Below are 26,461 nucleotides of genomic sequence, written 5' to 3' on the forward strand. Positions count from 1 at the left end.
CAGCACCAAACACGCTGTCCTTAATATGCCTTGATGGTCAGATAAATCGTACGAAAAGATGGTCGTGGGGTGATCTGGATCATTCCCACCAGAGTATCAATACCCCTTAGTTTTTCCCAGCTTAAAACTAGAAACAATCTACCCTGTGTCGGCCGCCACCCACCTCAGACAACAGCCATTTCCACGCCCCAGGTCCTTCCCTGTCCCCACTCCAGCCTGGTTTTCTCCCAGTTCTCCATACGCACTGCTCCTGACAAAGCCACCGACAAGCTCACCTGCCAGATGAATGGTCCAGTCTCAGTTCCTCACTTTAGCTTGCCTTAAGTAGCGCTCAACATAGCTGCTCACTCCTCCCTTCCTGAGTTTCTTAATTTACGTGACTTCCTCAACACCAACCCCCTCACCTGGCAAGCACCCTGCTTCGCAAACTTGCTCCTCCCGCACCCTTCCCCGTTTCAGTAACGGTCACTCCATTCTTCCACTGTTCCAATGAAAACCCCAAGCTGTTCCTTATGCCTCTGGTTCATCTGCACCTTATATCCAGCGCGTCACCAAATCCTGCTTGCCCTACCTTCAAAATATATCCAGGATACAGCCATTTGTCCTGGATTGCACTGCCACTGCCTGGGCCCTCACACCACCTCTCACTGAGGCACCGAAGCAGCCTTCGGACTCTCCTACCACACAAGGCAGAGCCTTCCGCCTGGGCACCTGAGAGAGCCTTTGAAAATGCAGCTCGAAGATTTCAGACTCTGCACGAACGGCTGCATGGGCTCCACATCTAGCTCATGACCAAAGCAAGAGCTTCTCCAGGGCCTAGAAGGCCTTCCTATCCCTCTGACCTCATCTCCTTCTGCCTTGCCCCAGTTCACCCTGCTCCAGCCACTCCGTCCCCCTGGTCCTCCCTTGAAGGTGCAGGCAGGTCCCCACTGCAGAACCCTGCATCTGCCACACGTTCTCTCCCGGTGTCAAAGGCCAGGCCTGCCCCGACAGCCCTCATCCCCCTGCATTCTCCATCCCTTCCCCCACACAGCCTTTTCCTAAGGCACTCCTCACCATCCTACTGCCACTTCTCCTCTGGAAGGTAAGCTCCATGAGGGCAGAGCCCTTGTGACTCCAGTGCTTGTAATAGTCCCCAGCCAAACAGGAACTTAGTGAAAAAATTCCCTATTTGTTGAATGCAAGAACTTGATATAGATAACTGTATCTGTGGGTGTTGCTAATGGTGTTCATCAGGGTTCTAAGAAAACAGAAGCACAAAGACTGATGACCTACACACAAGGGAGGAAACACCAGGTGTAGTGGAAACATTGTCTATTAACTGAGTTACCTTTTTTGTATGATGGCACGTTCTCTTGCAACAATTTGCTGAGCTGCACTGCATTTAAATGTAAAAACCTCAACTGTTCTCTCACTGGTCTCCCTTCTATGGAGGGGAACAGGAGACTACCAACGCTGTTCTCTGGAATCGGCAGACCAAGGCCTATTGCTAAGGTTGCAGCCAAGTCAGTCTGTTGAACATGCTTTGGATGTCTGATGTCACCTAGAGAAAAGAAAACGGTTTGAGTGATGGGCTCTCAGATGTGTGAGATAGTAGTCATTCCCTAGACCTTTTTTTTTTTTTTTTAATTTATTTTATTAAGAGTGAGCACAGGCAGTCTTGTGTGCATCGGAGAGGGGCAGAGGGAGAGGGAGAGGGAGAGACAGAGAGAGACAGAGAGAGACAGAGAGAGAGAGAGAGAGAGAGAGAATCTTAAGCAGGCTCCACACCCAGTGCGGAGCCTGACATGGGGCTCGATCTCAGAACTGAGAGATCATGACCTGAGCTGAAATCAAGAGTTGGGACACTTACCTGACTGAGCCACCCAGGCACCCCCATTCCCTTGACCTTCTACAACCGCTTATCCATCTCTTTGAGCCATTCTATGCAGATTCATACAGAAAGCACTTTCCTGGTTCTTATGTCAATAAATCACTAAATACTCATCCCGTGTGGGCATGGTGCCTTCCCCAAAGTAGCGTATGATATGTAGGAGGGATACCAACACAAGAAACAGTACCGCCTGAGTTTTAGAGCCCAGGATACGCACGGAGACAGCAGGTAGCTCTGCACATGCGGAGGGACGGTCACTTTGGTGAGGTCAACAGTCAACCTCCTGAACAAGGGTGACAGCAGGATGTATGGCAGCCCTACCCTGTGGATTCAGAGAGGCCCACACAGCACTGAGATATGGACAGACTTTTCAGCAGCTCCTGAGCAGTAGAAGGCACCCGTGCTGGGGAGCGCGGAGCGAGGGTGGACTGAGCTAGGCCTAGTTCTCTAACCAGCTCCAACAAGCAAGACGTCTGCCTACTGGTGGCCTGAGCAATTGAAGAGCCTCAAGCCCCGGTAACAGCCCGCTTTGCTACTAACTTTGCAGAGGAAATGGGTGTGACATCGGGACACTGGGCTCAGGCTCCTGCTTTGCCACTATCCAGCCAACGCCTTGGGTGAGAAGTCAACACAGTCAGACTGTTCTCATCTGTAAAGAGAATACCCAGCCCCCACCCCCCAGAAACCACAGTGAAGGTCTGAGGCGGACCGAGGGGGCGACCAGGGAAGTCCACCCAGGAGAGGTAGGTGGTGCTTGGTGGGAGTACCTCAGACACTGTAGTGTGGGTTTGCAGAGGTTTTACTCTCATTGTGGTACTTTTGGTTGTATAGAATTTTTCTTTTTGATTTGGTCAAATATATTAATCTTTTCTTGACCAACCCTCCACTGATGGCTTCTGGGTTATACTTAGAAAGAACTAACGACGCCAATTTTTTCATTTGTTTTTCTTCTAGTATTTTCTTATATTAAGTGCTTTGATCTGAAGCAAAACAAAACCCAAAAGAAAAATCCCACCTTAAATTGATTTTGGTGCTGATATTGGTGGTGGTGCCAGTGCTATTCTGAGATTACTCTGGGTCATTATGTGATACTCATCTCCAGGGGTCGTTGACAACCAGGATTCTAAGCTTAGGAGGAAGACAGAAAAGACGTAGGGTCTAATACTTTCATTTTAGGGTAATGAATGTGAATTGCAAGTATCAATACAAACTCAAGATCATTTTTATCTTAAAAAGATTTCCTTGCTTTGTCCAGAAATGACAAATAAGCCAGTATCCAGACAGTGGTCCTCAAAGATCCCTGTCCACTGAACAGAACTAGGGAATCCTGGAAAAGCGGCCGATTCCAGGTCCAGGGAAGGAACTGTGCAATGGGAGGCTGGAACCCTTTTCAGACTGGAGAGCAACAGAACTCTCAGAGAGACTAAGGTGTTTGAGACCTCAAGGCTGGAAGGACTCAGGAGCTAATCTGAATCAGAGGCTCCTACTGGCCAAAGATGGCACAATTTGAGTATTAAAAAGAATATTACTTATAGGGAATTGAAACAAAATATGCTTAGATCCATGGGTTCACAGTGCTACTAAACAACAACAACAACAACACAAAACCCTAACTGGTCACAGATGAAGTGTGCTAGTGAATCACAGTGAACTAAATTGTTGGTCTGAAACTGGTAAATAAGTGAGAAGAATAACTCATCATTAACCCTATCTCTGTTATATAAATGGTACCGGTAGGTAAGCAAAAATAGATTGGGGAAGATTCTCCTTACAGAATGATTCGGGCTCGTTAATGAAGAATTCTACAATTGAGGTATCACTGTTTGCCACCTCCAGTGAATTACTGGCCCTAGTTGGTCATCAGTGGCTACTGGCTTCACAGTACAGCCAACAGTCAGACACTGTGTGCTTCCTGCTGGAAACAGCCTTATGAAAACCAGCCAACGGGATCTGAAGCTGCCTCCTGGTCAGACAGGGTTCACAGAGGACATGCTAGCAGACAGCGTAGAGAGAGACTTCCCAGGACGAACAGCCACACTTCTTCAACAAATAAACTGTGGGAAAATAAAAGAGGATGGAGCGGGGACCTATAGACGGAAGAGAGTGTAAAGGGTTACATCAACCAATCTCAGTGCGTGGATCTTACTGGTATCTCAGCTCAACAACCAAAGAGGGAGACCGACGTTGGAGATTCGAACACTGACCATTTGATGAATTAAGGACTTAATGCTACATTTTAAACGTGCTACATTAAGAAAGTAAGAGCACACATCTTCTAGAGATCTACTTCCAAGCAAGAAAGGAGAGGAAAGTGAGCGAGAAGGACGGAAGATGTAAGATTGGCTGTAACACTGAAACTGGGTGGCGGGCTTTGCCTACTTTTGCAAGTCTGAAAACTCACATAATAAAGAGTGTTTCAAAAAAGGATTGAAATGTTTTGATCTGGGATTTACACAGGTTTAAAGAATGAGGTAGATTCCTAGCATAATTTTTTTTTTTCTAGAAGGTCATGACATCACTTCTGGAATGCCTTGTCTTTTCTCCACTGCTGTGAAATGCCACCTTTTGTCACCGAATGCAATGCTACTGGGGTCTACTTTTCACCTCTTGATTTTGCTCCATTGATTAGTGTGACTAGCTCTTGCCAGCAATATTTTGATAACTGCAATTCTGTAATACTAATACAAGGCAGATCACATTACAGAGTGGGTTTTATCTCATGGAAGAAGGAAACACATTTCAGAAAATCATTCTCCCCCTCCAGCAGCCAGGCCTTCTCCCGCCTGCCTCATGTCCACTGGCCCTAGCAACATGCTCTGTACAGCTAAGCCACCTTTCACACATTCAGTCAGCAAATACTGACAGCCACGATGTGCCAGTATTCCAGGCTGGAGGGACAGAATATGAAAGAACAGGCAAAGTCCCTCCCTCTCTTCATGGAGTTTACATCCTGGTAGCAGGAGGGAGACAAAATATACCTGCTCTGCCCTATGTGGAAGTAAAGCACAAGCATGATCTCCTTCTGGGACCCCCTGACCTTGGATGGACCCAGATCTGTGCTTCTCTTTATTGGGAGGTTGGAACTCTGGGGGTAGACAGTAGCAGGCTGGGGGTGTATGAAATCACATGGCACACAATCCCAAAGTGCTTATCTTTCAGATCAATAAACGCCTTAAGATTTTTTTTTTTTTACTTTTTTTTAATGTTTATTTATTTTTAAGAGACAGAGAGAGACAGTGTGAGCAGGGGAGGGGCAGAGAAAGAGGGAGTGACAGAATCCGAAGCAGGCTCCAGGCTCCGAGCTGTCAGCACAGAGCCTGACGCGGGGCTCGAACTCCCGAACCATGAGAAAGATTTTTTTTTTTTATTATTAAAACAAGCAACAAAAATGTACATGAATTTGTAGGCTAAAAATAAGCCTGCAAAGACCTATTAGGAATGGTGGCATGGGGAGTTCTGTGGGTCCGCTTGCCAGGAGAACAAGCATAACTGGTAAAGAGCATAAAAACCACCAGCAGCACAATGACTTATAGCCTCCGGAAACCATCTGGGGGCATACGGCAAATACAGAAACCTTTGTTCAAGAAAATCTAAAGCTTGGTAAGAACGGGAGAGTGTGAGGCCCTTGAGGAACCATGACCCACTCTCTCCCCCCGCCATCTGCAGCTCCGTGGGACACAGACTACTCTGAGAGGGTGCACTGAAGAACACAGGGCTCCCTCTCCCCCCGGGACCCTGTGGAGCGCTCTGTGCTCTCCCTGCGAGGAACAGGCTGCCGGCATTGCTCATCCTCCTCAGCCGTGTAGTGCACACCCTCAACAGCAGTTGAGCGGCTGGGAGCTACCTTTCCTGCCCAGCCTCACCCAGAATTTCTATGCAAGACATAAAAGGCCAACAGTACTGGGGCCCACTCACCCTTACACCAGTCTTGCCGGGTGGAGGCTGCCCCCAGAAGAGGCTAGCAGAAAGACCAGAGGTTACTACACAGAGCCCCCAAGAGAAGGGGACTGTTGTTACCACCCGTAACTAGCAACCGTGGCTCAGAGAAACTGCCCAGGGCAGGCCACAAAACTGAGCAAAACTCCCCACAAAAGAACTGACTTTGTTTGGAACAGAAGGTGGTGAATTCACACCTAGGAATGCTCTTTAAAACAATGGAGACTTTGGAGGTGGGCAGCTGAGAGGAGACTGGTAGCTTCGTGACAGCCACAGGCCAGCTGAGTGCTCAGAGAGAGGAGGGCCTGGGGAGAAGACAGGCTCAGAAGAAGGCTCAGAACCGCCTCAGAGAACGGCCTCAGAAACAACCCTTCAAAGGGGCTCAAATGGGAGATCAGATTGTGAAGCACATTTCTCACAAACCGCTGAAAATACGGCAGTCAGCTGGCAGTGAGTGGAGCCTGACAGCTGGGTGTGACAGCAACAGAGCGCCACTGAGTCTGCGGTCACCCCAGCGCTGCTGTCCCCACACAGGAGCAACAGCAGACTTCACGCTGTGGGAGATGACCTCACTGAAATGGTCAAGCCACGGCACTCAGTAAATAAACAAGGAAACGACAATGAAGACAGGCCTGGGCTGGGGGGTGGGCAGACCTGCAGCATCCAGAGTTGCTACAATATATTATTTGAGATGTTCAGTTTTCATTGAAAACTGTAATTATGCAAAGAAACAGGAAAGTAAAACCCAGAAGGAAAAGCAACAGAACCTCCCAGGGAAGGGCCCAGATGCTAGAGGTAACCCACTGTCTTTTAAGTAGCCACAATAAATATGCACAAAGAGCTCCAGGAAACTATGCATAAACAAGTAAAGGAAGGTCTGATGACGATGTTGTCATCAAATAGTGATTATCAACAAAGAAACAGAAATTATAAAGAAAAGAACCAAATGGAAAGTGTGAAAATGAAAAATATAGTAACTGAAACGAAAAATTCACCATAGCTGAATAGCAGATTTTGAACTGACAGAAGAATCACCAAATTTAAAGTCAAATTGATAAAAAAATATACAATCTGAAAAACAGAAAAATTCCCAAATTTGATGAGAACTATTCATCTACACATCCAAGAGCCTCAATGAACTCCAAGTTGCATAAACACAAAACATGCACAGCGTAATAAAAGTGCGGGAGGCGCTGGGTGGCTCAGTCGGTTAAGCGTTCGACTTAAGCTCAGGTCACAATCTCATGGTCTGTGAGTTCGAACCCCACATTGGGCTCTCTGCTGTCAGCATGGAGCCTGCTTTGGATCCTCCGTCTCTCTCTCTCTCTGCCCCTCCCCTGCTCGCTCTCTCTCTCTCTCCCTCTCTCCCTCCCTCAAAAATAGCTAAGCATTAAAAAAAATTAAAAAAACAATTCTGAAAGACGAGAAGGGAAGCCCAGGTAGACTGGGATGATGTGTCATCCAAAACTGTGGAGGCCAGAAGGCAGTGGGATAGCATGTCCAAAGTACTGGAAGAGAAAAGAATGGTCAGCTAAGAGTCTTACATCCAGCAAAACTATCTTTCAAAAATGAAGGCAACATAAAGACACCCAGGGTAAAAACAACAACAACAACAACAACAACAACAGAAAAACAAAATAAAAAAGAAACTATTAATTGCTAGCAAACCTGGATTATAAGAAATACTAAAGGAAGTTCTTTAGGCTGAAAGCAAGTGACTCCATGGCTAATTTTGATCCATAAAAGAAGCAAAGAGCATCAGTAAAAGTAATTATACAATTATAGAACACATAAAAACGTATTTACCTTCTTACTAATTAAAAAACTATTATATAAAACACATAAACAGTTATGTCTTCAGTTTGTAACATGTAAAAATATAACATATTTGACAATAACAGCACAGAGGAGGGACATAGGGGCAAAGCTGTATTGGCAAAAGAAAACAACACCATATGAAAACATCTGTGCACACAAACTCTTTCCAAATGTTTACAGTAACATTATTTCTAACAGCTGAGAAGTGGAAACAACCCATGTATCTATCAGCTAATGCACGGATACACAATGTGGTCTATCCGCACAACAATGTAGCCAAACAGAGGAGTGAAGTCCTGACACCAGATACAACTGTGGAAGAACCTTGAAAACATCATGCTCAGTAATCAACAGCCACTCACACAGGGCCCGGTACTACAGGGTCCATGTACATGAATGTCCAGAAGAGGCAAATCTATGCAGGTGGAAAAAAGATCAGCGGTTGTGTAAGGGCAGTGCTGGGGGCAGGGGGACTGGACATGCACTGTCCTAAAATTAATACTGACTCTGAGCGAACTAGATACAGCGCAGTCCTGGCTCATAAAATCAGCATAATGAGACTACATTCTGGAAACAAATGTACAGATAAGAAAAAGCTTGGAACCCACCCACCGCTGGCACTGCGGTCAGTTATCAGGCATCCTGCGCATGCAGCTGCCCTGGCTGCTCCTGGCTCTGAAGACGCAGCCAGGCCTCCCAAGGAGATTCTTAAATGCCCACCTTGAAGACAAAACTTCAACGCTGTAGTTCAATAATAACCTAACAATGCACAATAAAAACCACCCACTTGGTTGTCTCTCTTCCTCCCCACACTACGAGGCCCCTGAGGGTGAAGGCTGCCCACAGTGTCCGGCGCAGTGCCTGGCCCACCACAGGTACTCAGCGTACCTCCAATGGATGGATGAGTGGAAAGACTGTTTCTGGCATGGGCTCTCACTCAGGTATAGGGGAGCCACATAGGACCCTGCTTTGGGTACAGTGTGGGAAAGTCAGGCGTAGGAAGTTGGTGCTCTGGTGAGTAGAGCCTTCACTGGAAGGCAGGCAAGACACCTAGAATGGAAAGGCCCAGGTCACAAGAGCCAAGGACTTATATTTTAGGGGGTCAGATGTCCGAGGGGAGAAAGCACTATTAAAAGACAGAAGGAAGTCAGTGGAGATTCTGCCCCAACCAATCCTCAAGCAAGTGGAAGATTCATTCATTCAACAATTCTTTTTGGCACTGATCATATACCAGGCAATGTTTAGGCCCAAGGCAGGCATGTACCAATGAACAAAATAGACTAGGTCATGCCCGACTATAGCTGAAGTGCAGAGAGGAGGCAGGTATTACACGCGTCACATCTAAGTCTTTAATTACAATCTAAGCAAAGAATGGTGGAAGGATGCACAGAATGCTGTGAAAAATGAACAGAGGGAAGGCAATTTAGTCTCGTGGATGAGCAACTGACGTCAGATGAAACCAAGGATGACTGGATCTGATGTGGCGACAGAGTCGGGGGCATGTGGGGAAGAGCTTGTCACTTGGAGGACCCATGGGAAGGGCAGAGGCCAGGACATAGTGAATAGTGATGAATATGGTTCAGGATGAAGCCGTGAGGTAGGAAAGAAACCTCATGCAGGACTTACTTGACCCAAAGTTTAGCTACTGGAAGGTTTTATGTACGGGAGATCGGGGATGGTCTGGAATGTGGGGAGCAAGGGAGAAGGAGGGTGAAGAGAGACACCTAGGTTTCCGATTGGACGAATCACACGAAGGTGCCATGTGCTGGCAGAGCAACATGAGAGGGCAGATTAGGATGTGACGCTATGTATTTGCTCTACCTGTGGGAGACCCAAGTGGAGGTGTCAGACAGGCAGCTGAGTAGACAGTCTGGAGGCTGGAGATCAGAGAAGAAAGACAGCTGACTAGACACCAAAGTGAGAGTGAGGAGGAAAACCAGACAAATGGGAGGTCCCAGAACTAGGGGTCAGAAGTGCCAAATGGTATGGAAGGGTTCTGTGAAAGGAAGCCAGAGTGTTCAACTCAGAAATACCTGGTGGGCGAAGGTGAGCGTGTGGTAAAGCGAGGAGGCAGAGGCCAGCCTCAAGTGCAGGGTGCGGGAGGGCAGATGGCTGTGAAGCAGGCCAGCCCGCACGGGTCAGAGCTGCCCGTGTGTGTTTGGGGTGGAGAGTTGGGTGTCTTAATGCTGAAAGATGGGCCCTCAGGTAGTCCTGCTCTGGCCCTTAATAGTTTCCAAAGATGGATAGTTTATAAAAATTTTAATTACTAACGCCTCTTTCTTTTAGTTCATACATGTGTTCAGATGTCTTCAAGCTGCTGGTAATTTTTGTTAACACCTCCAGATATTCAGGCAGTGACATTCATACAAAAAAATTTCCACAAGAAATGTCTGCATTATAAGAATTGGGGTAAGAAATGTAAACTCCAAACCCTGGCTGCACCCTGTCCCACTACTTCTCATCTTCACATTGCTCAGGGTATTTCAAACACACCCAGCTTCCAAAAATTGATTTTTAAATTTAAAATCAGACTATAGAAAGAAGTTACGTAAAATACGGTTTTAAAACACTAAACATTCCGGGGCGCCTGGGTGGCTCAGTCGGTTAAGTGTCCAACTTCAGCTCAGGTCATGATCTCATGGTTCATGAGTTCAAGCCCCGCATTGGGCTCTCTGCTGTCAGCATGGAGCCTGCTTGGATCTTCTGTCCTCCCCTCTCTCTACCCACCCTCCCCCGCCCCGCCTCCTCCCTCCTCCCTCCTGCCGTGCACACGTGTTCACGCTCTTAAAAATAGACATTTAAAAAAAAAAAGGAAAATAGTAAACATTCCTAAATCCTCACCAGGCTTTCTTTCAAATGCAGAACTGATTAAGATCAGGGGGGTGTTAACTTCCTCCATGGAAGAGGCCCCGTGACTTCCTGTTTCCGACATTCCATGATCACCACAAAGAACCAGCAAATTGGGTGAAAGATTCTCTCTTTCCTACAATGCAAAGGAAAAATATTTCAGTTGCATTCAGACTGAGGAGAACGCATGCTCTTGTTAAGGAAAAACTTTAGATTTTAGCTATACTTTATAAATAGTAGCTCTTTCTAAACACGTTACACTTTTTTTTAACCTATGAGCTTACAAGATCAAAGGGTTAAAGTCAAAGAGTACCATAAATAAAACAAACAGAATCACTTGGAGGTCACAGAGCCCAGGAGGGTTACATTTAGGGCCTCCGAAGGCAGAGGATTTGAGCTTGGTTTCTGTCTTTGCCATGGCCGAGCTGCGAGAGCCAAGGTGCCCTCCTTGTCAGGCCTGTCTCCTGTGTGTCAAACGGGGTTGCCCCTCAGCCCCAGCGTTCCAGCAAAGGACCTTTGCTGTTCTTGGATTTGCCCAGCAGGCTCTGCCTTACCGCTGCTGCCTCTTCACCTGGAACGCACCTTCACAGATGGCGTATCCGCCCCTCTCTCCCTTCAAGGCTCCACTCACATCTCACACGTCCTGAAGGACAGCTGCTTTCGTCTCACCGTCTAAAATCACAACTTCTCTCTCAGACTGTTCCCACCTCTTGCCCTATGCTCTCCTCTGGCACTAATCACTTTCCAGTATACTTATGTATTCATTTATTATGCCCCTTGTTTGTCCTTCCTGGCAAGAGTATAAGCTCCACAGATGCCCAGACAGGAACAATGATATAAAAGGCATTCTGGAACTAGTAGCTGCTTAAATGGGTGAGTGGCAGACAAAACCAGAGCTGCTGGAGGCTGAGCCTGTGCTCTGTGCTTACAGGTGAACTGAATGATGGTGGGCGTGGCATTCACGTAGGTCCCAAGTCCACTTCAGGAACTTGGTTTCTCCTAGGAGACGCTGGCACAGTGACTCTAGCACTCCACGGCGCTCCACAGTGAGCCTCACCTCGGACAGCAGCGAGGTGTGAATCTTCATCAGGATGCTGTCCATCTCGCTGAGTTTGTGCCCGATCAGGGGGCTGCCGGGCCCGGAAATGTGGCCGATGTGGTCCAGCCCAAGGTAGTGGAGGATTAACACATCCCAATCCCCTCTTTTTAATACTTTATCCAAATGCCTTGTAACATTATCATCCACCTGTAAAGGGGGAAAAGCACGTACGAATAACTCCTCGTTTCCCTTGATCTTCACTCTCCAAAAGAAAGTGATACAGTCCTTTTAAAACCTAAGCATTTATTTTAGGTAACAGGACTAAGAGTCTGAAAAGAGCAAAAAACCCTAATAAACAAACAGAAAAAGCTGTCATAAAAAAAATAAACAAGGGGTGCCTGGGTGGCTCAGTCGGTTGAGCGTCCGACTTCGGCTCAGGTCATGATCTCACAGTTCGTGAGTTCGAGCCCCACGTCAGGCTCTGTGCTGACAGCTCGGGGCCTGGAGCCTGCTTCGGATTCTGTGTCTCCCTCTCTCTCTGCCCCTGACCCACTCACATTCTGTCTCTGTCTCTCTCAAAAATAAACATTAAAAAAATTAAAAAAATAAACAAATATTAGCATTAGATTAAGCTGTTACTAATACTGTTTCACATTTCTAAGTTATAGATAGAACACATTATACAGATAATTTCAATGAGAAGTATTATTCTAAAAAAAAACATTCTGCAGGATCCATACTGGGAGTTAACTAACACTAAGCAGATAACCAGGTCACACAGGTGCCAGAGTTCAGGTGACCTCTAGGGTGAAGCCGAATGTCCTATGAGAAGGCTGTTCTGGGAGGAAAGATACAGCTTTCGGCAACTAGTAGAGCAGCCACCGACAGAGCCGTGAGCCTGGTCAGCCCTGACCACTCAGCTGGCCCACCTCCCTCCCGCTGAAAAGTCACTACAAAGGGAAGGGTCTCTAACTGATGAGACAGAGGACAAGAAAACTCAGTAACTGCTTCATCTACAGACGTCAACTTCAGGAAAGGATATCAACCTAAGCAAGACCGCAGATGCTCTACAAGGCCCAGCAAATTGAGCTGCTGTGGGTGTGCCTCTACTCTATGGGGACTCCCTCTGGAGTTGACCAGGGTCAACTGTCTTTAAATTTATTTATTTATTTATTTGTTTGTTTGTTTATTTATTTATTTATTTTAGAGAGAGAGAGAGCGCGCGCGCACACGAGTGGGCAGAAAGGGGCAGAGGGAGAAAGGGAGGGTGGGAGAATCTCAAGTAGATTCCACACTCAGCACAGAGCCTGATGCGGGCTCAATCCCACCATCCTGGGACCATGACCTGAGCCGAAATAAAGAGTGAGATGCTCAACTGATTGGGACATCCAGGGTCTCAGCCAGGGTCAGCTTTCTAACTACGGGACCAATCATGCCCTCTTTCTTGTTGGAGACTGCACTCCCAGCACAGGGAAATGCCCCTCAGGACCAGGCTCCCCCCAGTTCACCATCTGTCCTCCCACCTCCCCACTGGGGATGCCACCACACTAACAGGAGAACATCCTCAAAGATCCCAGAGAGGCGACGGAGTCCTCAGGCTCTGCCTTGTACAGATGCTGCGCCCGCCATTCTGTCCACTTGGGAAGTCCCCACTCACTTCTCAAAACTCAGCTTAAACGGCTCCTTGCTGGCCCTGATCCTCTGTACCCCCATCAACAGGCGCTTGGCTGTTCCAAGAGAATTTTGATCACAACTGCATCAGGGTTCATGTCCCTGGGCCGTAACTGGTTATGTGAATGAATGGACAATTTTTACAACCTCTCCATACTACTCCCAATATACTAATAAAAGCCACATACAAAACAATGTTGCCTCTAAGAGGGTAAAAGTCACATACAAAATGATGTTGCCTCTAAGAGTATATCAGACTCCATCTATCATGACAAAATTTTCTTATTTGAAAACCTGACCTCTGTATAATCTGACACAAAAAATGAGGTTGTTCCATCATATTCCACAAAATGCTGTGGGAATAATTTCACCCATGTTTCATCTCCATAAAAGATCATTCTTTTCCCAGCTGCTTTTGCCTGTGTGATCACATTGTCTTCCAGCAGTGCAGGGGAATTGAGGTTCCTGACAACATCGATGAAGCCAGGGAGGCTCCCTGTCATCAGTGCCTGCAGGAGGAAACATTCGAGAACTTAGACCATGGAATCCAAAGCACAGCAAGGGAAGGGGTGTCAAAAATCATTTTATGGATGAAAGAGGAAAGCATAAAACTAGGGCATCCTCAACACCGGAGGGTGGGTCAGTGTTAAGACAAAGGGGAAAGCTGCACATACGTTCTGGCAAAGCTAGCAAACTTGATCACAAAGACTTTGTTGTATTTCAGCCAATGGGAGGATGGAGGAGGCTGCGGGCAGCTGGATGACAGTGGTGGACAGGAAAGCCGTGAGTTACAGCAACTGAAGCAGATGGCAAAGTGTGTTATGCATCGAAAACACAAATCTGTTTACTCAACCACCTGTCAGGTCCTCACCTAAGCTTCAAATCTGCTCTGTGTGATGAGCAAACTCCATGTACTGATCTTACAACACAGCAATTCTAATGTCCACCTTGAGTGGATGAACAGCTTCTCACACACACCTGGGAGGAAAGCAGTCTCTAAGCAAAAACTCTCAGGAATTCCCATCGTTAACTGGCTAAGGTTGCTGGTGGGACACCCCTGCTCCACACACACACACACACACACACACACACCCCCTACTGAAATTTCTGGGAAGAAAGGGTAGGCGTGACATATTGCCAATACCTTTCTGATGTAGAGTTATGTCAACAACCTCCCTCATTTTAGCATAGAGTCTAAGAGGCCATTGTAATAGGTCATGTGTCTCCTACGATCTGGAGTTATGCAACAACCCATGATACTGGCACCCAGGGACCTATGTACTGAAATAAACAGAAATCTGGACAGTGCCAACAGGCATACTAAGTTTTCCAGGACTTCTTTAACAGCCAAAAATGCAAATATGGATTAACCTGACTTCTGGAATGCTAGAGGAGCTTGGCATATCTCCTCCCATAAGAGCAATGATAAATGGGACCAAACTGCCAAAAGCAACCATTTCCAGACTTTGAAAGCTCATCAAGGATATAAAACAAATTGAAAAGTTCTTATCTAAGACAAACTACTGAATCTCAGGAAGAGCTGTGAGTCCCTGTGCTGTTTACCATAGCCTGCTCCCCTTCTCCTACCCCTGCGATATAGCAGTCATGGGGATCCGTCTGACCTGGAGCTGCTCAGAGAAGTCCCATGCCAGGGATATGTTGGAAGCAAGGACGGCCAACCTTACAGCTGCCTGAGGGGTCAGGGCTGTTTCTGGTAAGAGAAAGGCCTAACATTTAAAAGTGACATCTGGGTCACAATGCTATGAAACTTGAAGTCAACCACAGGAAAAAGTTTGGAAAACCTCCAAATGCATAGAGGTTAAAGAACATCCTACTAAAGAACGAATGGGTCGCCCAGGCAATTAGAGAAGAAATTAAAAAATATACGGAAACAAATGAAAACGAACACATGACAATCCAAACCCTTTGGGATGCAGCAAAGGCAGTCCTACGAGGAAAATACATGGTAATCCAGGCCTATCTCAAGAAACAAGAAAAAATCCCCCAAACAAAATCTAACAGCACACCTACAGGAACTAGAAGCAGAACAGCAAAGAAATCCCAAACCCAGCAGAAGAGAAATAATGAAGACCAGAGCAGAAATAAACAATATAGAATCTAAAAACAAAAACAAAAACAAAAAAACAGTAGAGCAGATCAATGAAACTAAGAGTTATTTTTTTTTGAAAAAGTAAACAAAATTGATAAACCTCTAGCCAGGCTTCTCAAAAAGAAAAAAAGGACCCAAATAGATAAAATCACAAATGAAAACGGATTTATTACAACCAATCCCTCTGTAATATAAGCAATTATCAGGGCCTACTATGAAAAATTATATGCCAACAAACTGGACAACCTGGGAGAAATGGACAAATTCCTAGACACCCACACTCTTCCAAAACTCAAACGGGAAGAAATAGAAAATTTGAACAGATCCACAAGTAGTGAAGAAATTGAATCAGTTATCAAAAATCTCCCAACAAATAAGAGTCCAGGACCAGGTGGCTTCCCTGGGGAATTCAACCAGACATTTAAAGCAGAGATAATACCTATCCTTCTCAAGCTGTTCTAAAAAATAGAAAGGGAAAGAAAACTTCCGGACTCATTCTATGAAGCCAGCATTACTTTGATTCACAAACCAGACAGAGACCCAGCAAAAAAAGAGAACTACAGGCCAATATCCCTGATGAATATGGATGCAAAATTCTCAATAAGATACTAGCAAGTTGAATTCAACAGCATATAAAAAGAATTATTCACCATGATCAAGTGGGATTCATTCCTGGGCTGCAGGGCTGGTTCAACATTCACAAATCAATCAATGTGATACATCACATTGATAAAAGAAAAGATAAGAACCATATGATCCTGTCAATAGATGGAGAGAAAGCATTTGACAAAATACAGCATCTCTTCTTAGTAAAAACCCTAGAGAAAGTTGGGATAGAAGGAACATACTTACACATCATAAAAGCCATTTATGAAAAGCCCATAGCTAATATCATCCTCAATGGGGAAAAACTGAGAGCTTTCTCCCTGAGATCAGGAACATGACAGGGATGTCCACTCTCATCACTGTTGTTTAACATAGTGTTGGAAGTTCTAGCATCAGCAACCAGACAACAAAATGAAATAAAAGGCATCAAAATTGACAAAGAAGTCCAACTTTCACTTTTCGCAGATGACATGGATACTCTACATGGAAAACCCGACAGACTCCACCAAAAGTCTGCTAGAACTGATACATGAATTCAGCAAAGTCGCAGGATACAAAATTAAGTACAGAAATCAGTTGCATTTTTGTACACCAATAATGAAGCAACAGAAAGACAAATAAAGAAACTGATCCCATTCACAATTGCACCAAGAATCATAAAATACTTAGGAATAAACCTAACCAAAGATGTAAAATCTGTATGCTGAAAACTATAGAAAGCTTATGAAGGAAACTGAAGAAGACACAAAGAAATGGAAAAACATTCCATGCTCATGGATTGGAAGAATAAGTACTGTTAAAATGTCAATACTACCCAAAGCAATCTACACATTCAATGCAATCCCAATCAAAATTGCACTGGCATTCTGCTCAAAGCTAGAACAAACAACCCTAAAATTTGTATGGAACCACAAAAGACCCCGAATAGCCAAAGTGATATTGAAGAAGAAAACCAAAGTGGGAGGCATCACAATCCCAGATTTTAGCGTCTACTACAAAGCTGTAATCATCAAGACAGTATGGTCCTGGCACAAAAACAGACACATAGACCAATGGAATAGAATAGAGAACCCAGAATTGGACCCACAAATGTATGGCCAGCTAACCTTTGACAAAGCAGCAGGAAAGAGTATCCAATGGAAAAAAGACAGTCTCTTCAGCAAATGGTGCTGGAAGAACTACACAGCAACATGCAGAAGAATGAAACTAGACCACTTTTTTACACCATACACAAAAATAAACCCCAAACGGATGAAAGACCTGAATGTGAGACAGGAAACCATCAAAACCCTAGAGGAGAAAACAGGCAACAACCTCTTTGACCTCAGCTGCAGTGATTTCTTACTCGACACATCTCCAAAAGCAAGGGGATTAAAAGCAAAAATGAACTATTGGGACCTCGAGATAAAAAGCTTCGGCACTGCAAAGGAAACAATCAACAAAAGGCAACTGAGGGAATGGGAAAAAATATTTGCAAGTAACATATCAGGCTAGTATCCAAAATGTATAAAGGACTCACCCAACTCCCGAAAAATAATCCAGTGAAGAAATGGGCAGAAAACATGAATAGACACTTTTCCAAAGAAGACATCCAGGTGGCCAACAGACACATGAAACAATGCTCAACATCACTCATCAGGGAAATACAAATCAAAGCCACACTGAGATACCACCTCACACTGGTCAGAGTGGCTAAGATGAACAAATCAGGAGACTATAGATGCTGGCGAGGATGTGGAGAAATGGGATCCCTCTTGTACTCTTAGTGGGAATGCAAGCCAGTATAGCCGCTCTGGAAAACAGTGTGGAGGTTCTTCAAAAAATTAAAAATAGATCTACCCTATCACCCAGCAATAGCACCACTAGGAAGGGATACAGGAGTGCTGAGGCATAGGGGCACATGTACCCCAATGTTTATAGCAGTGCTTTCAACAATAGCCAAATTATGGAAAGAGCCTAAATGTCCATCAAGCGATGAATGGATAAAGACGATGTGGTTTATATACACAACGGAATACTACTTGGCAATGAGAAAGCATGAAATCCTGCCATTTGCAGCAACGTGGATGGAACTGGAGGGTACTGTGCTAAGTGAAATAAGTCAGGCAGAGAAAGACAGATACCATGTTTTCACTCATATGTGGATCCCGAGAAACTTAACAGAAGACCAAGGGGCAGGGGAAGGGGGGTGGGGAGTTACAGAGAGGGAAGGAAGCAAACCATAAGAGACTCTTAAATACCGAGGACAAACTGAGGGTTGATGGGGAGTGGGGGAGAGGGGAAAGTGGGTGATGGGCATTGAGGAGGGCACCTGTTGGGATGAGCACTGGGTGTTGTATGGAAACCAATTTGACAATAAATTATATATAATATATATAATTATAATATATATAAGGGACAGCTATAGCATATTTCTGTAAGCTCCCACATATTCCTGAAATCTGGATGCACACACGGGGCTGAGTGTGCACTCAGGAGAGATCAGACAGTGCCTAGTTACCGATTCCTTCCAGCTGAGCAAAAGGCACTGCTCACACAGAAAGTGAGAAGGCAGGCTTACTAGGTGCCTGAACAGTGAGAACAAACCATACACAGAGCCCTGGAAAGGGTGGAAGGCCCACTGCATAATGTATTTAAGCACAACCTCTGACCAATCATTGGCTAACCACTAACTATGCTCACCAAGGGGTAACCTTTCAGAAGACCAGCTTAAAAATAAAAAACAAGAATTTAAAACAAAAATGAGCATACCCGTTACTGTGCACTCCAGAGGAGACAGACTCTACAGAAAGAGTTTAGGCAAGTGATTACACTAACAAACCAACAAAATGACAGCAACAACCACCACTCCTGGGGTAGCGGATCAAAGTCCAGAGTGTGGTGGTGGTTGCATGGCTATACCACATTTGTTGAATCTCACCAAACTGTGCACATAAAAATGTATGCGCTGCATCGTATGAAAATTCTATCTCAATGAAATTATTTTTTAAAATGTGAGCCACTCCCCCTCCCTGAAATCCTACTGCTTGTAGGTAACCAGTTACTCTTGGGGAGTATCATACCATACCTTTCCCTGTATGTGTACAATCACAAAGGTACATATTTTCCTTTACCAAAATGGTAACAAACTATGTAAATAATTCCACAACTTGCTTTTGTTTTTCAAACGCTAACATATCATGAACTTCTTTCCCCAGAAAACACACAGCTGCTGCTGCTGCTTCTTTTTTAGCACCTACAAAGTAATCCAGTATTGGGACCAAGACCATTTTAATGGACATTTATTTTAAAAAGCTTCCAATGGAAGTGCCATCTGAGCTGAGATCTGAAGGCTGACATGTTGTCTAGGGGAGGGGAAGGGAGGTGAGGTGGGGCTTTCCAAGGGGGAGCACCGCAATCTGTGAAGGCCCCAAGGTTGAAGGAGGGCAGCACACTTGGGGTACGGAGAGCTATGGGGATCCTTGTGGATGAATGACACAGAAGAGGGAAGACAGCTCAGATGAGGGTGGACAGGTAAACAGGGACAGGACCATGTAGCCTCAAGGCCTGGGTTAGCACCCAGAGTTTAAGCCAGCGCACCACGAGCTGCTTTGTTCGGACAGGCAGTGCAGGGGTTGGCTCAGTGTTGAGAGTACCTGTCCACCTCATTTTGTGTGAGGAAGAGGTCATCACCAATCTTTAAGTTTTTACAACGTGATAGACAAAAACTGGGTTTACAGATTGGTTTAGTTTGCTTTGCCCTGATTACTAGTAAAGACATCTTTTCCTGTGTTTACTCGCCATTTCAATGTCTTCCTTTGTGGGGTTCTTTATATCCTTTGCCACTGGATTGTCTTCTGTCAGATTCTCTTTACACGTCACGGGCTTAACATCTCATTTGTGATCTCAGCTGTAAACGATTTTTCCAAGTTTATCATTTGTCAGTTTAGTTTATAGCGTCTTCCACCACATAAAGGTTTTCTGTTTCCACGTGGTCTAATCTGTCCATCTTTTTCCCAGGGGCTTTTATAAGGCACTTGCCTCCTTCTCATACTAGGCTGGGTTTCCACTGACATTTTCAAGGAGGGCAGGGACTATTTAGTACCCTTCACCCTCCTGCATGCCTGCAGGCGGCATGCAGGCAGCTGAGAGCCCTGGGAAGTCTAAGTGAGAGCCCAAGCCTGACATCACCTTGGAGGTCTTCCTGTGGTTGCTGTGGCCTTGGGAATAGTAGTTTCTTGCCTTCTGAGACTGAAGGAGGGCTCTGCAGAGACTACTGGAAGAGGATGTGGCCTGGTCCCTCTACTGGGCAGCACTGCTGTGTAAACTCATTGTGACCAACAGAGGCTCTGGAGCCACACACACCTAGGCTTAGGTTTGGTTTCTGATGTCACCTGTGTGGTTTTACCACTTCAAGCCTGTTTCCTCATCTGGAAAATGGAGAAGATGGCAGCACCCGCCTCCCGAAGCCTAACATGGGGCTGTTGTGACAGCACATGAGAAAATGCCTGTGCTCTGTGCTCACTGCAGTCAGTTGTTCAGTACCTGTTCCTTATTGTGACTATAAATTCCCTGAAGAAAGGAAAAGCAGTCACATATTAGTTAACACGACCAAACGCTACGAGGGGCATTAGTCTGGAGTCATTTAGGTCAGCATTTTGTGACAACTGCATCAACACTTTGAGATTACTGAAGTCCCTTCCCTAACCGAAGGCTGGGTAGGGGACACACTCCTTAGCCAACACGACCCAATCCTACCAAATTCTAGAGCTGTGTAACCCTAACTCCAGTATGGACTTCCTGTTCTAGCTCCTCCTTGATGAGGAACGAGGACCGAGAACCTGTAAAGGACTGAAGACAAAACAGACAAAATGAAACAAAACACCGGTTTCATGAAATGACACAAATGGGCTGGAGACGGGAGGCCCTAAGAACCACAGTGGCCCACATACAGGTCTGCACACCCATTTACACATTTTGTTACACACCTGCTCAGATTCCTGGTAATACCTTTCTTACCAGAACGAAGGAGGAACGGGTTCCTTCCATACTTCTGATAGAACAGATAAAGACAGTGCTCCTGATGGTAAGGAGCCTGAATGCTTTTCTTCCAGCTTTCACAAGACTGGGCTCAACAGAAGGAGTACTCTTTTTTTTTTTTTTTTAAATTTTTTTTTTTCAATGTTTTTATTTATTTTTGGGACAGAGAGAGACAGAGCATGAACGGGGGAGGGGCAGAGAGAGAGGGAGACACAGAATCGGAAACAGGCTCCAGGCTCTGAGCCATCAGCCCAGAGCCCGACGTGGGGCTCGAACTCCCGGACCGCGAGATCGTGACCTGGCTGAAGTCGGACGCTTAACCGACTGCGCCACCCAGGCGCCCCAAGAAGGAGTACTCTTAAGAGACCATTCCTGAGCTTCTTGACTAAAGGTGCTCCCCACCTCCCACTCCTCATAACTCCATCATGTTCTCCTCCCTGATTTCTTCCATAGCACTTATCACTTTCTGAAACTTCGATTATTTATTTGTATACTTACATATTTTCTGTCCCCTCAATCAGAAATTAAGCTCCATGAGGATAGGGCACTTGCTGTCCTGTTCCTCACTGAATCCCTCTTATCTAAAACTGTGTGGTACACAGAAGATGCTCAATAAATATTGCTTAATGACGGACACACTACATCCAAAAGTGCCAGACAGTGGGAAACTCAAGAAAAAGAGCCAATGAAAGATGTGGTTTTAATCCTTACAATCCCAGGCTGTTTTATCCATCCAGTAAACAGTTACTGAGTACCTACTAAATGCTGCCCCAAGCTTTGAATCAAGAAGTGGCTCCGTCTCATCAAATATTGACGTGTCACATGATCAGCCATAGATGTAAGGCTTAGCCAGGACTTTTATACCATGCTAGCAACATAGTCACAAACTTTTAAGCTCCTCTGTCCCTTTCTGCTGCCTCCTCTTTACTCATCCTCAGCTTCACTTGAATGTAATTTCTTCAGATAGGCTTTTCTGACCCTCAATCTAAATTGGGGCTCCTCCTAACCCACCCAGCAATGAGCATCACATCCTATTCTTTCTCATCATGCATTAATCACACTTGAAAAGTGAACATTAATTTGTCTACTCATTTGTGTAATGGCTAGGTCTCTCCTAAGTGACTAAAAGCTCCATGAAGGTAGATACTATTTTCCCCCAAATGCATACCCATTACAATACTGACACATAGTAGTTGCTTAATAAACAGTTCTTGAGCCAATCAATAAAGCTGTACTGTTTTTTTTTTTTCAACTCATAGTTCTTGGGTAAAGCACCATGTGCTTTAAAGCCACACTCACTAGGCTGAATACCTGAAACTGGTATTCACTAGAAACACTAGAAACGGCCAGATCATGCAGGTTTGATCACTGTGCATACCACAATTGTTGACGAGTCATCGAACTTATCTGAGTTTGCTTTCTCATCTATAAAGTCAAAAGAATGAACTGGATTAACCCTAAAGGCTCCTTTCTGGAATGTAGGTGACCCACTGACAATTAGAGACCAGGTTAGCAAGGAGGACACTAACTCTTGGATCAGGCTGACCTGAATGATCTGGATCTAAATACTTTACGCTTTCCATGAAGTGTGAACTTTGGCTGCTTGACAGGGGACATAAATCACAGGTCTCAGTTCTAGCCTACCTTGTGAGGCTTCTTCAGCATTTTATTGTCCCAGCCAGGTTGACAACACCAAACTAACTTCTACCTAGTAAAAATTGGGACTCCAAGTAAAAGAGTACAGCCCCTTCAAACCTCCCAAAGATCAACCCATATATAACAAAGGAAGTCAAACCATTTACCTTGATTCGAGGCATAGTAACTGTAGGTGGCTTTGCTTCAGCCACAAAACTGTGAGATGCTCCTTTTTCCACGAGATAAGTCGTGTAGGGCATAAATTTCACACCCTTTGACCCAAACACAAAATCATCTCTCAAGGCATCTATCAGCATAATAACAACTTTACTGAAGAGGGGTGGTGGGAGCTTGGTCCAGTTGGAACTGGCTCCTAAAAAGGTTTGAAAGAAAAAAGGAAATTGAACGTTAAACCGTACTTAGCATCCAAGCAGCTCGTAATCTACTTTTGCACCATATATATTGTCATATCTACCTACCTCAATCCAAAGAAAAGGACCTGTTACTGGTAGACAATGCGGGGGTGACAAATACACTGAGAGCCCCAGTATGAAGCAGTAAATTGCCCTCTGCATGGTGAATACTGGAAAAGGGGAGTCCCTGCGTGAAGGTCCTGAAAATTGGACCTTTAGGGAGACTGATTCAAAACAGTGCTGCAGGTAGGAGATAGGGAAGCATTTACAAATTGTGTTTACATGGTCAGTGGCTGGTATTGTGTGGCCCTGGTCCAAGCGGGAGAGCCTTTTGTACTGCTTGGTAGGTGAGGGCTACTGGGGAGAATAAAACAAACAAAAACCAACCTCTTAGAAGAATGTCATAGAAGAAAACGCGAGGGGTCAGCAAGTATCTTACCTGTTATGTCTTATTAACCAAAAAAGGCGCCTAGAAAAGGGAGTGACCCAAAGGCCTGTCCAGGGAAGGGGGCGGGGGGCGTTAGCTGCATGAGCAGACCCGGGGGGAGGCAAGAACCAGGGTGTGGATGGCTTTCTTTGCGGCGACCAGGCGGAGATTCGAGGCGGCCTAGTAGCGGTGGTTGCCACAAAACGATACAGAAAGAGGCTGGGCCGTAAAAAGGGGGCTCCGGGGTGTGGAGACCATAATGAAAGAGACGAGCTCCGGTAGCCCGAGAAGTCCAAGAGGCGAGGCTCATAAGGAGGGTTCTCCGGAGAAAGTGGGGCCAGGGGAGCGGAGACGGCCGGGGAGGGGTCCGTACCAGTGGAGGGTTCGGGCGCTGGGGGCTCTGCTTGGTGCTCCGTCCTAGAAGAGGAACGAACCGGAGCCGGGAAGAATCCCCGAAGGAAGAGCGCGACCCCGATCACCTCGATCGCTACGCAGCAGGCGGCAAAGGTCCCGGAGCCCAGCCGCATCGTGCCCACCCGCAGGGCCAGGACCCGTGCTCCCCCACCCCTCACAATTGCGAGCTCCCTCCCGAGTCTCCCTCGGCACCGGCGGCTTCCGGGAGCAGCCCCTGAACCAGCTTGAACTGGCACGCGTAACAGGCGGCGACTCGTGGCGTCATCACGTCCGCCGGCGCGCCAGAAATATGCAAAACAGACGGACGCTTCCGGGTGCCGGTAATCCCAGAGTCCTCTTGCGAGTACTTCCGGCGCGCGCGCTTGCGCCTTCCCTCCCGCCCGCGAGGCCCCGCCCCCGCTTTCCAGACGGACGTGTGGGGTGTGTTTCCCGCGGGTAGGAAAACCTAACGTGTGCCGCTCCTCCTGCCGGGAGCTTTCGCATGTGTCACCTCAGCCTCCTGAGTCTAGTGCCTTCGCTGTCAGAACCCTCACCTTTCTTGGGCAGGTCTGAGCAGCGGGCGCCTTCTCTGAGCTGGGCTTCAAGTTGGGCCGCCGTTACATCGCTAAGTGACCTAGAGAAGGTCAAGCTGACTTCCTGGACTAGGGTGTCCCTGTGCCAAGTACACTCCAAGACATTGTTGAGGCGCCGTTCCAGACCCCTTACTGGACGGCGCCTCTGTCCTCGGCTTCTGTGTGTGCTGGGGACCGGTAGCTCATAGCCGCCCCCTCCTCTGGGGAATCGCCCTAGGCTGCTGGGAGGCGCTGAGCTCCCCGTAGGGTACCGCTCCGCACACACCTGGAGCCCGTGCCTGACAGGTTGCAGTGCCAAGGTCCAGCCACTTTGCCTCAGAGGAGGTTAACTCTGGTGCAGTCTGTGCTTGCAGCTCCTGGGGTTGCATCCCTGTTGCCTTCCTCCGCTCTCCTCACACCCTAACACTTCCGAGAACTTTCCCGGATAAGTTGCATGTACCCAAACCCCATTCCCATGCCCCAGGCAGACTTCAGGTTGTGTCTCCAGGCATTACATGCGATGTCTCTAAAACAAGTCTGTCACCTCAAGCTCGGATGACTGTAGGTTTCTACCACCTTCTCACCAGTGCTCATTCACCACGAGTGTTAATAATAACTGCTAAACAACAGCTGGGGTTTATCTGGTTTATCACCTGCCATGCACTAGGTCGAGCCGCTGAAGTTATTTCATTTGATCATCCCAAGAACCCTTTAAAGTACTTGGTCATTGTTCCTTATTGCAGACAAAGAAATGTTGAAGTAGCATGCCTAAAGTGACAAAGCTAAACAGCCAGAGTCAAGAATTAGAGCTATCAATCTGACTCAGCCTGTGCTTTGAATCTCTACACATTGTCGACTTTTAAGAAAAACCAAAGACGCCTTGCAGACGCCGCCGCCCCGGAATTGCCCGCACCTCTTAGCCATGGTCAACCCCACCGTGTTCTTTGACATCGCCGTGGACGGCGAGCCCTTGGGCCGCGTCTCCTTCGAGCTGTTTGCAGACAAAGTTCCCAAGACAGCAGAGAATTTTCGTGCTCTCAGCACTGGGGAGAAAGGATTTGGTTACAAAGGTTCCTGCTTTCACAGGATTATCCCGGGATTTATGTGCCAGGGTGGTGACTTCACACGCCATAATGGCACTGGAGGCAAGTCCATCTACGGGGAGAAGTTTGACGACGAGAATTTCATCCTGAAGCACACAGGTCCTGGCATCCTGTCCATGGCGAACGCCGGACCCAACACGAACGGTTCCCAGTTTTTCATCTGCACCGCCAAGACCGAGTGGTTGGATGGCAAACACGTGGTGTTTGGCATGGTGAAGGAAGGCATGAACATCGTGGAAGCCATGGAGCGCTTTGGGTCCCGGAACGGCAAGACCAGCAAGAAAATCACCATTGCTGACTGTGGACAAATCTAATAAATTTGACTCGTGTTTTATCTTAACTACCAGACCATTCCTTCTGTAGCTGGGGAGAGCGCCCTTCTGCCCCCATCTGCTCGAAATCTAGAGTCCCTGTGTTCCTGCCTCAGTTCCACGGGTCCTGTGTCCTCCTTACTCCCCTCCAAGTTTAGCTGGATTGCAGAGTGAAGTTTATGATCATGAAATAAAAGCTAAACAACAACAAAAAAAAAAAAAGAAAAAGAAAAACCAAAGAAAACAACAACCAAAAACACCTCCTCCCTTACAAGGGTCCTTGTTATGGGTTGAATTGTGTCCTTCCAAAAAATTTATATGTTGATGTCCTAACCCTTAGTACTTCAGAATGTGATTGTATTTGAAGATAAGGCTTTTAAAGACATCAATCAAAATAAACTGTTAACTTTAAAAAATAAAACTGCCAGTTATTTTACCAGCCAAAATAGGTTTATTCAGAAATAGCAGAGAATTGCAATGGAAGACCAGCAAGGTAGACCAAAACACTAGAAGAGGCTCTTTTGTAGAGGAACGGCAGGCGTTGTGAGGGGCTGTTGTAAACAGAAAGTCCATTGGAGTAAACTGGGAGCGGGAAGTGTAGTCGTTTCTCACTGGCTGAGGTGTTGCCAGGTCAGGTTGAAACATTCCTACTGCTCCTTGGGAAAGTAATAGCTAAAGTAGTATTGTA

General features: G+C 46.2%; 2 protein-coding genes across 8 annotated transcripts in view; one reads left to right on the top strand and one right to left on the bottom strand.

The window, feature by feature from the left end:
• The window catches only part of PIGG (phosphatidylinositol glycan anchor biosynthesis class G), a 44,288-nt gene extending 20,225 nt beyond the window's left edge, over positions 1 to 24,063 (bottom strand). The window contains exons 1-6 of one of the 7 annotated variants that reach the window (XM_043573249.1): positions 23,768 to 24,031; positions 22,722 to 22,927; positions 13,484 to 13,693; positions 11,532 to 11,720; positions 10,469 to 10,610; positions 1,331 to 1,543 (exon numbers count right to left, since the gene is read on the bottom strand). In XM_043573249.1, the coding sequence (XP_043429184.1) occupies positions 1,331 to 1,543; positions 10,469 to 10,610; positions 11,532 to 11,720; positions 13,484 to 13,693; positions 22,722 to 22,927; positions 23,768 to 23,921 (1,114 nt within the window). In that variant the 5' untranslated portion in view covers positions 23,922 to 24,031. The other 6 variants (XM_043573246.1, XM_043573248.1, XM_043573251.1 and 3 more) reach the window with 6 other exon arrangements.
• A 1,158-nt stretch (positions 24,064 to 25,221) lies between these two features.
• Positions 25,222 to 25,802, top strand: LOC122479171 (peptidyl-prolyl cis-trans isomerase A). The gene has a single exon (XM_043573255.1). It carries the CDS (start codon positions 25,282 to 25,284, stop codon positions 25,774 to 25,776), a length of 495 nt encoding a protein of 164 aa, XP_043429190.1. The 5' UTR covers positions 25,222 to 25,281; the 3' UTR covers positions 25,777 to 25,802.
• Positions 25,803 to 26,461: the final 659 nt, after the last annotated feature.

This window comes from Prionailurus bengalensis, chromosome B1, assembly GCF_016509475.1.
Source record: "Prionailurus bengalensis isolate Pbe53 chromosome B1, Fcat_Pben_1.1_paternal_pri, whole genome shotgun sequence".
NCBI lineage: Eukaryota > Metazoa > Chordata > Mammalia > Carnivora > Felidae > Prionailurus > Prionailurus bengalensis.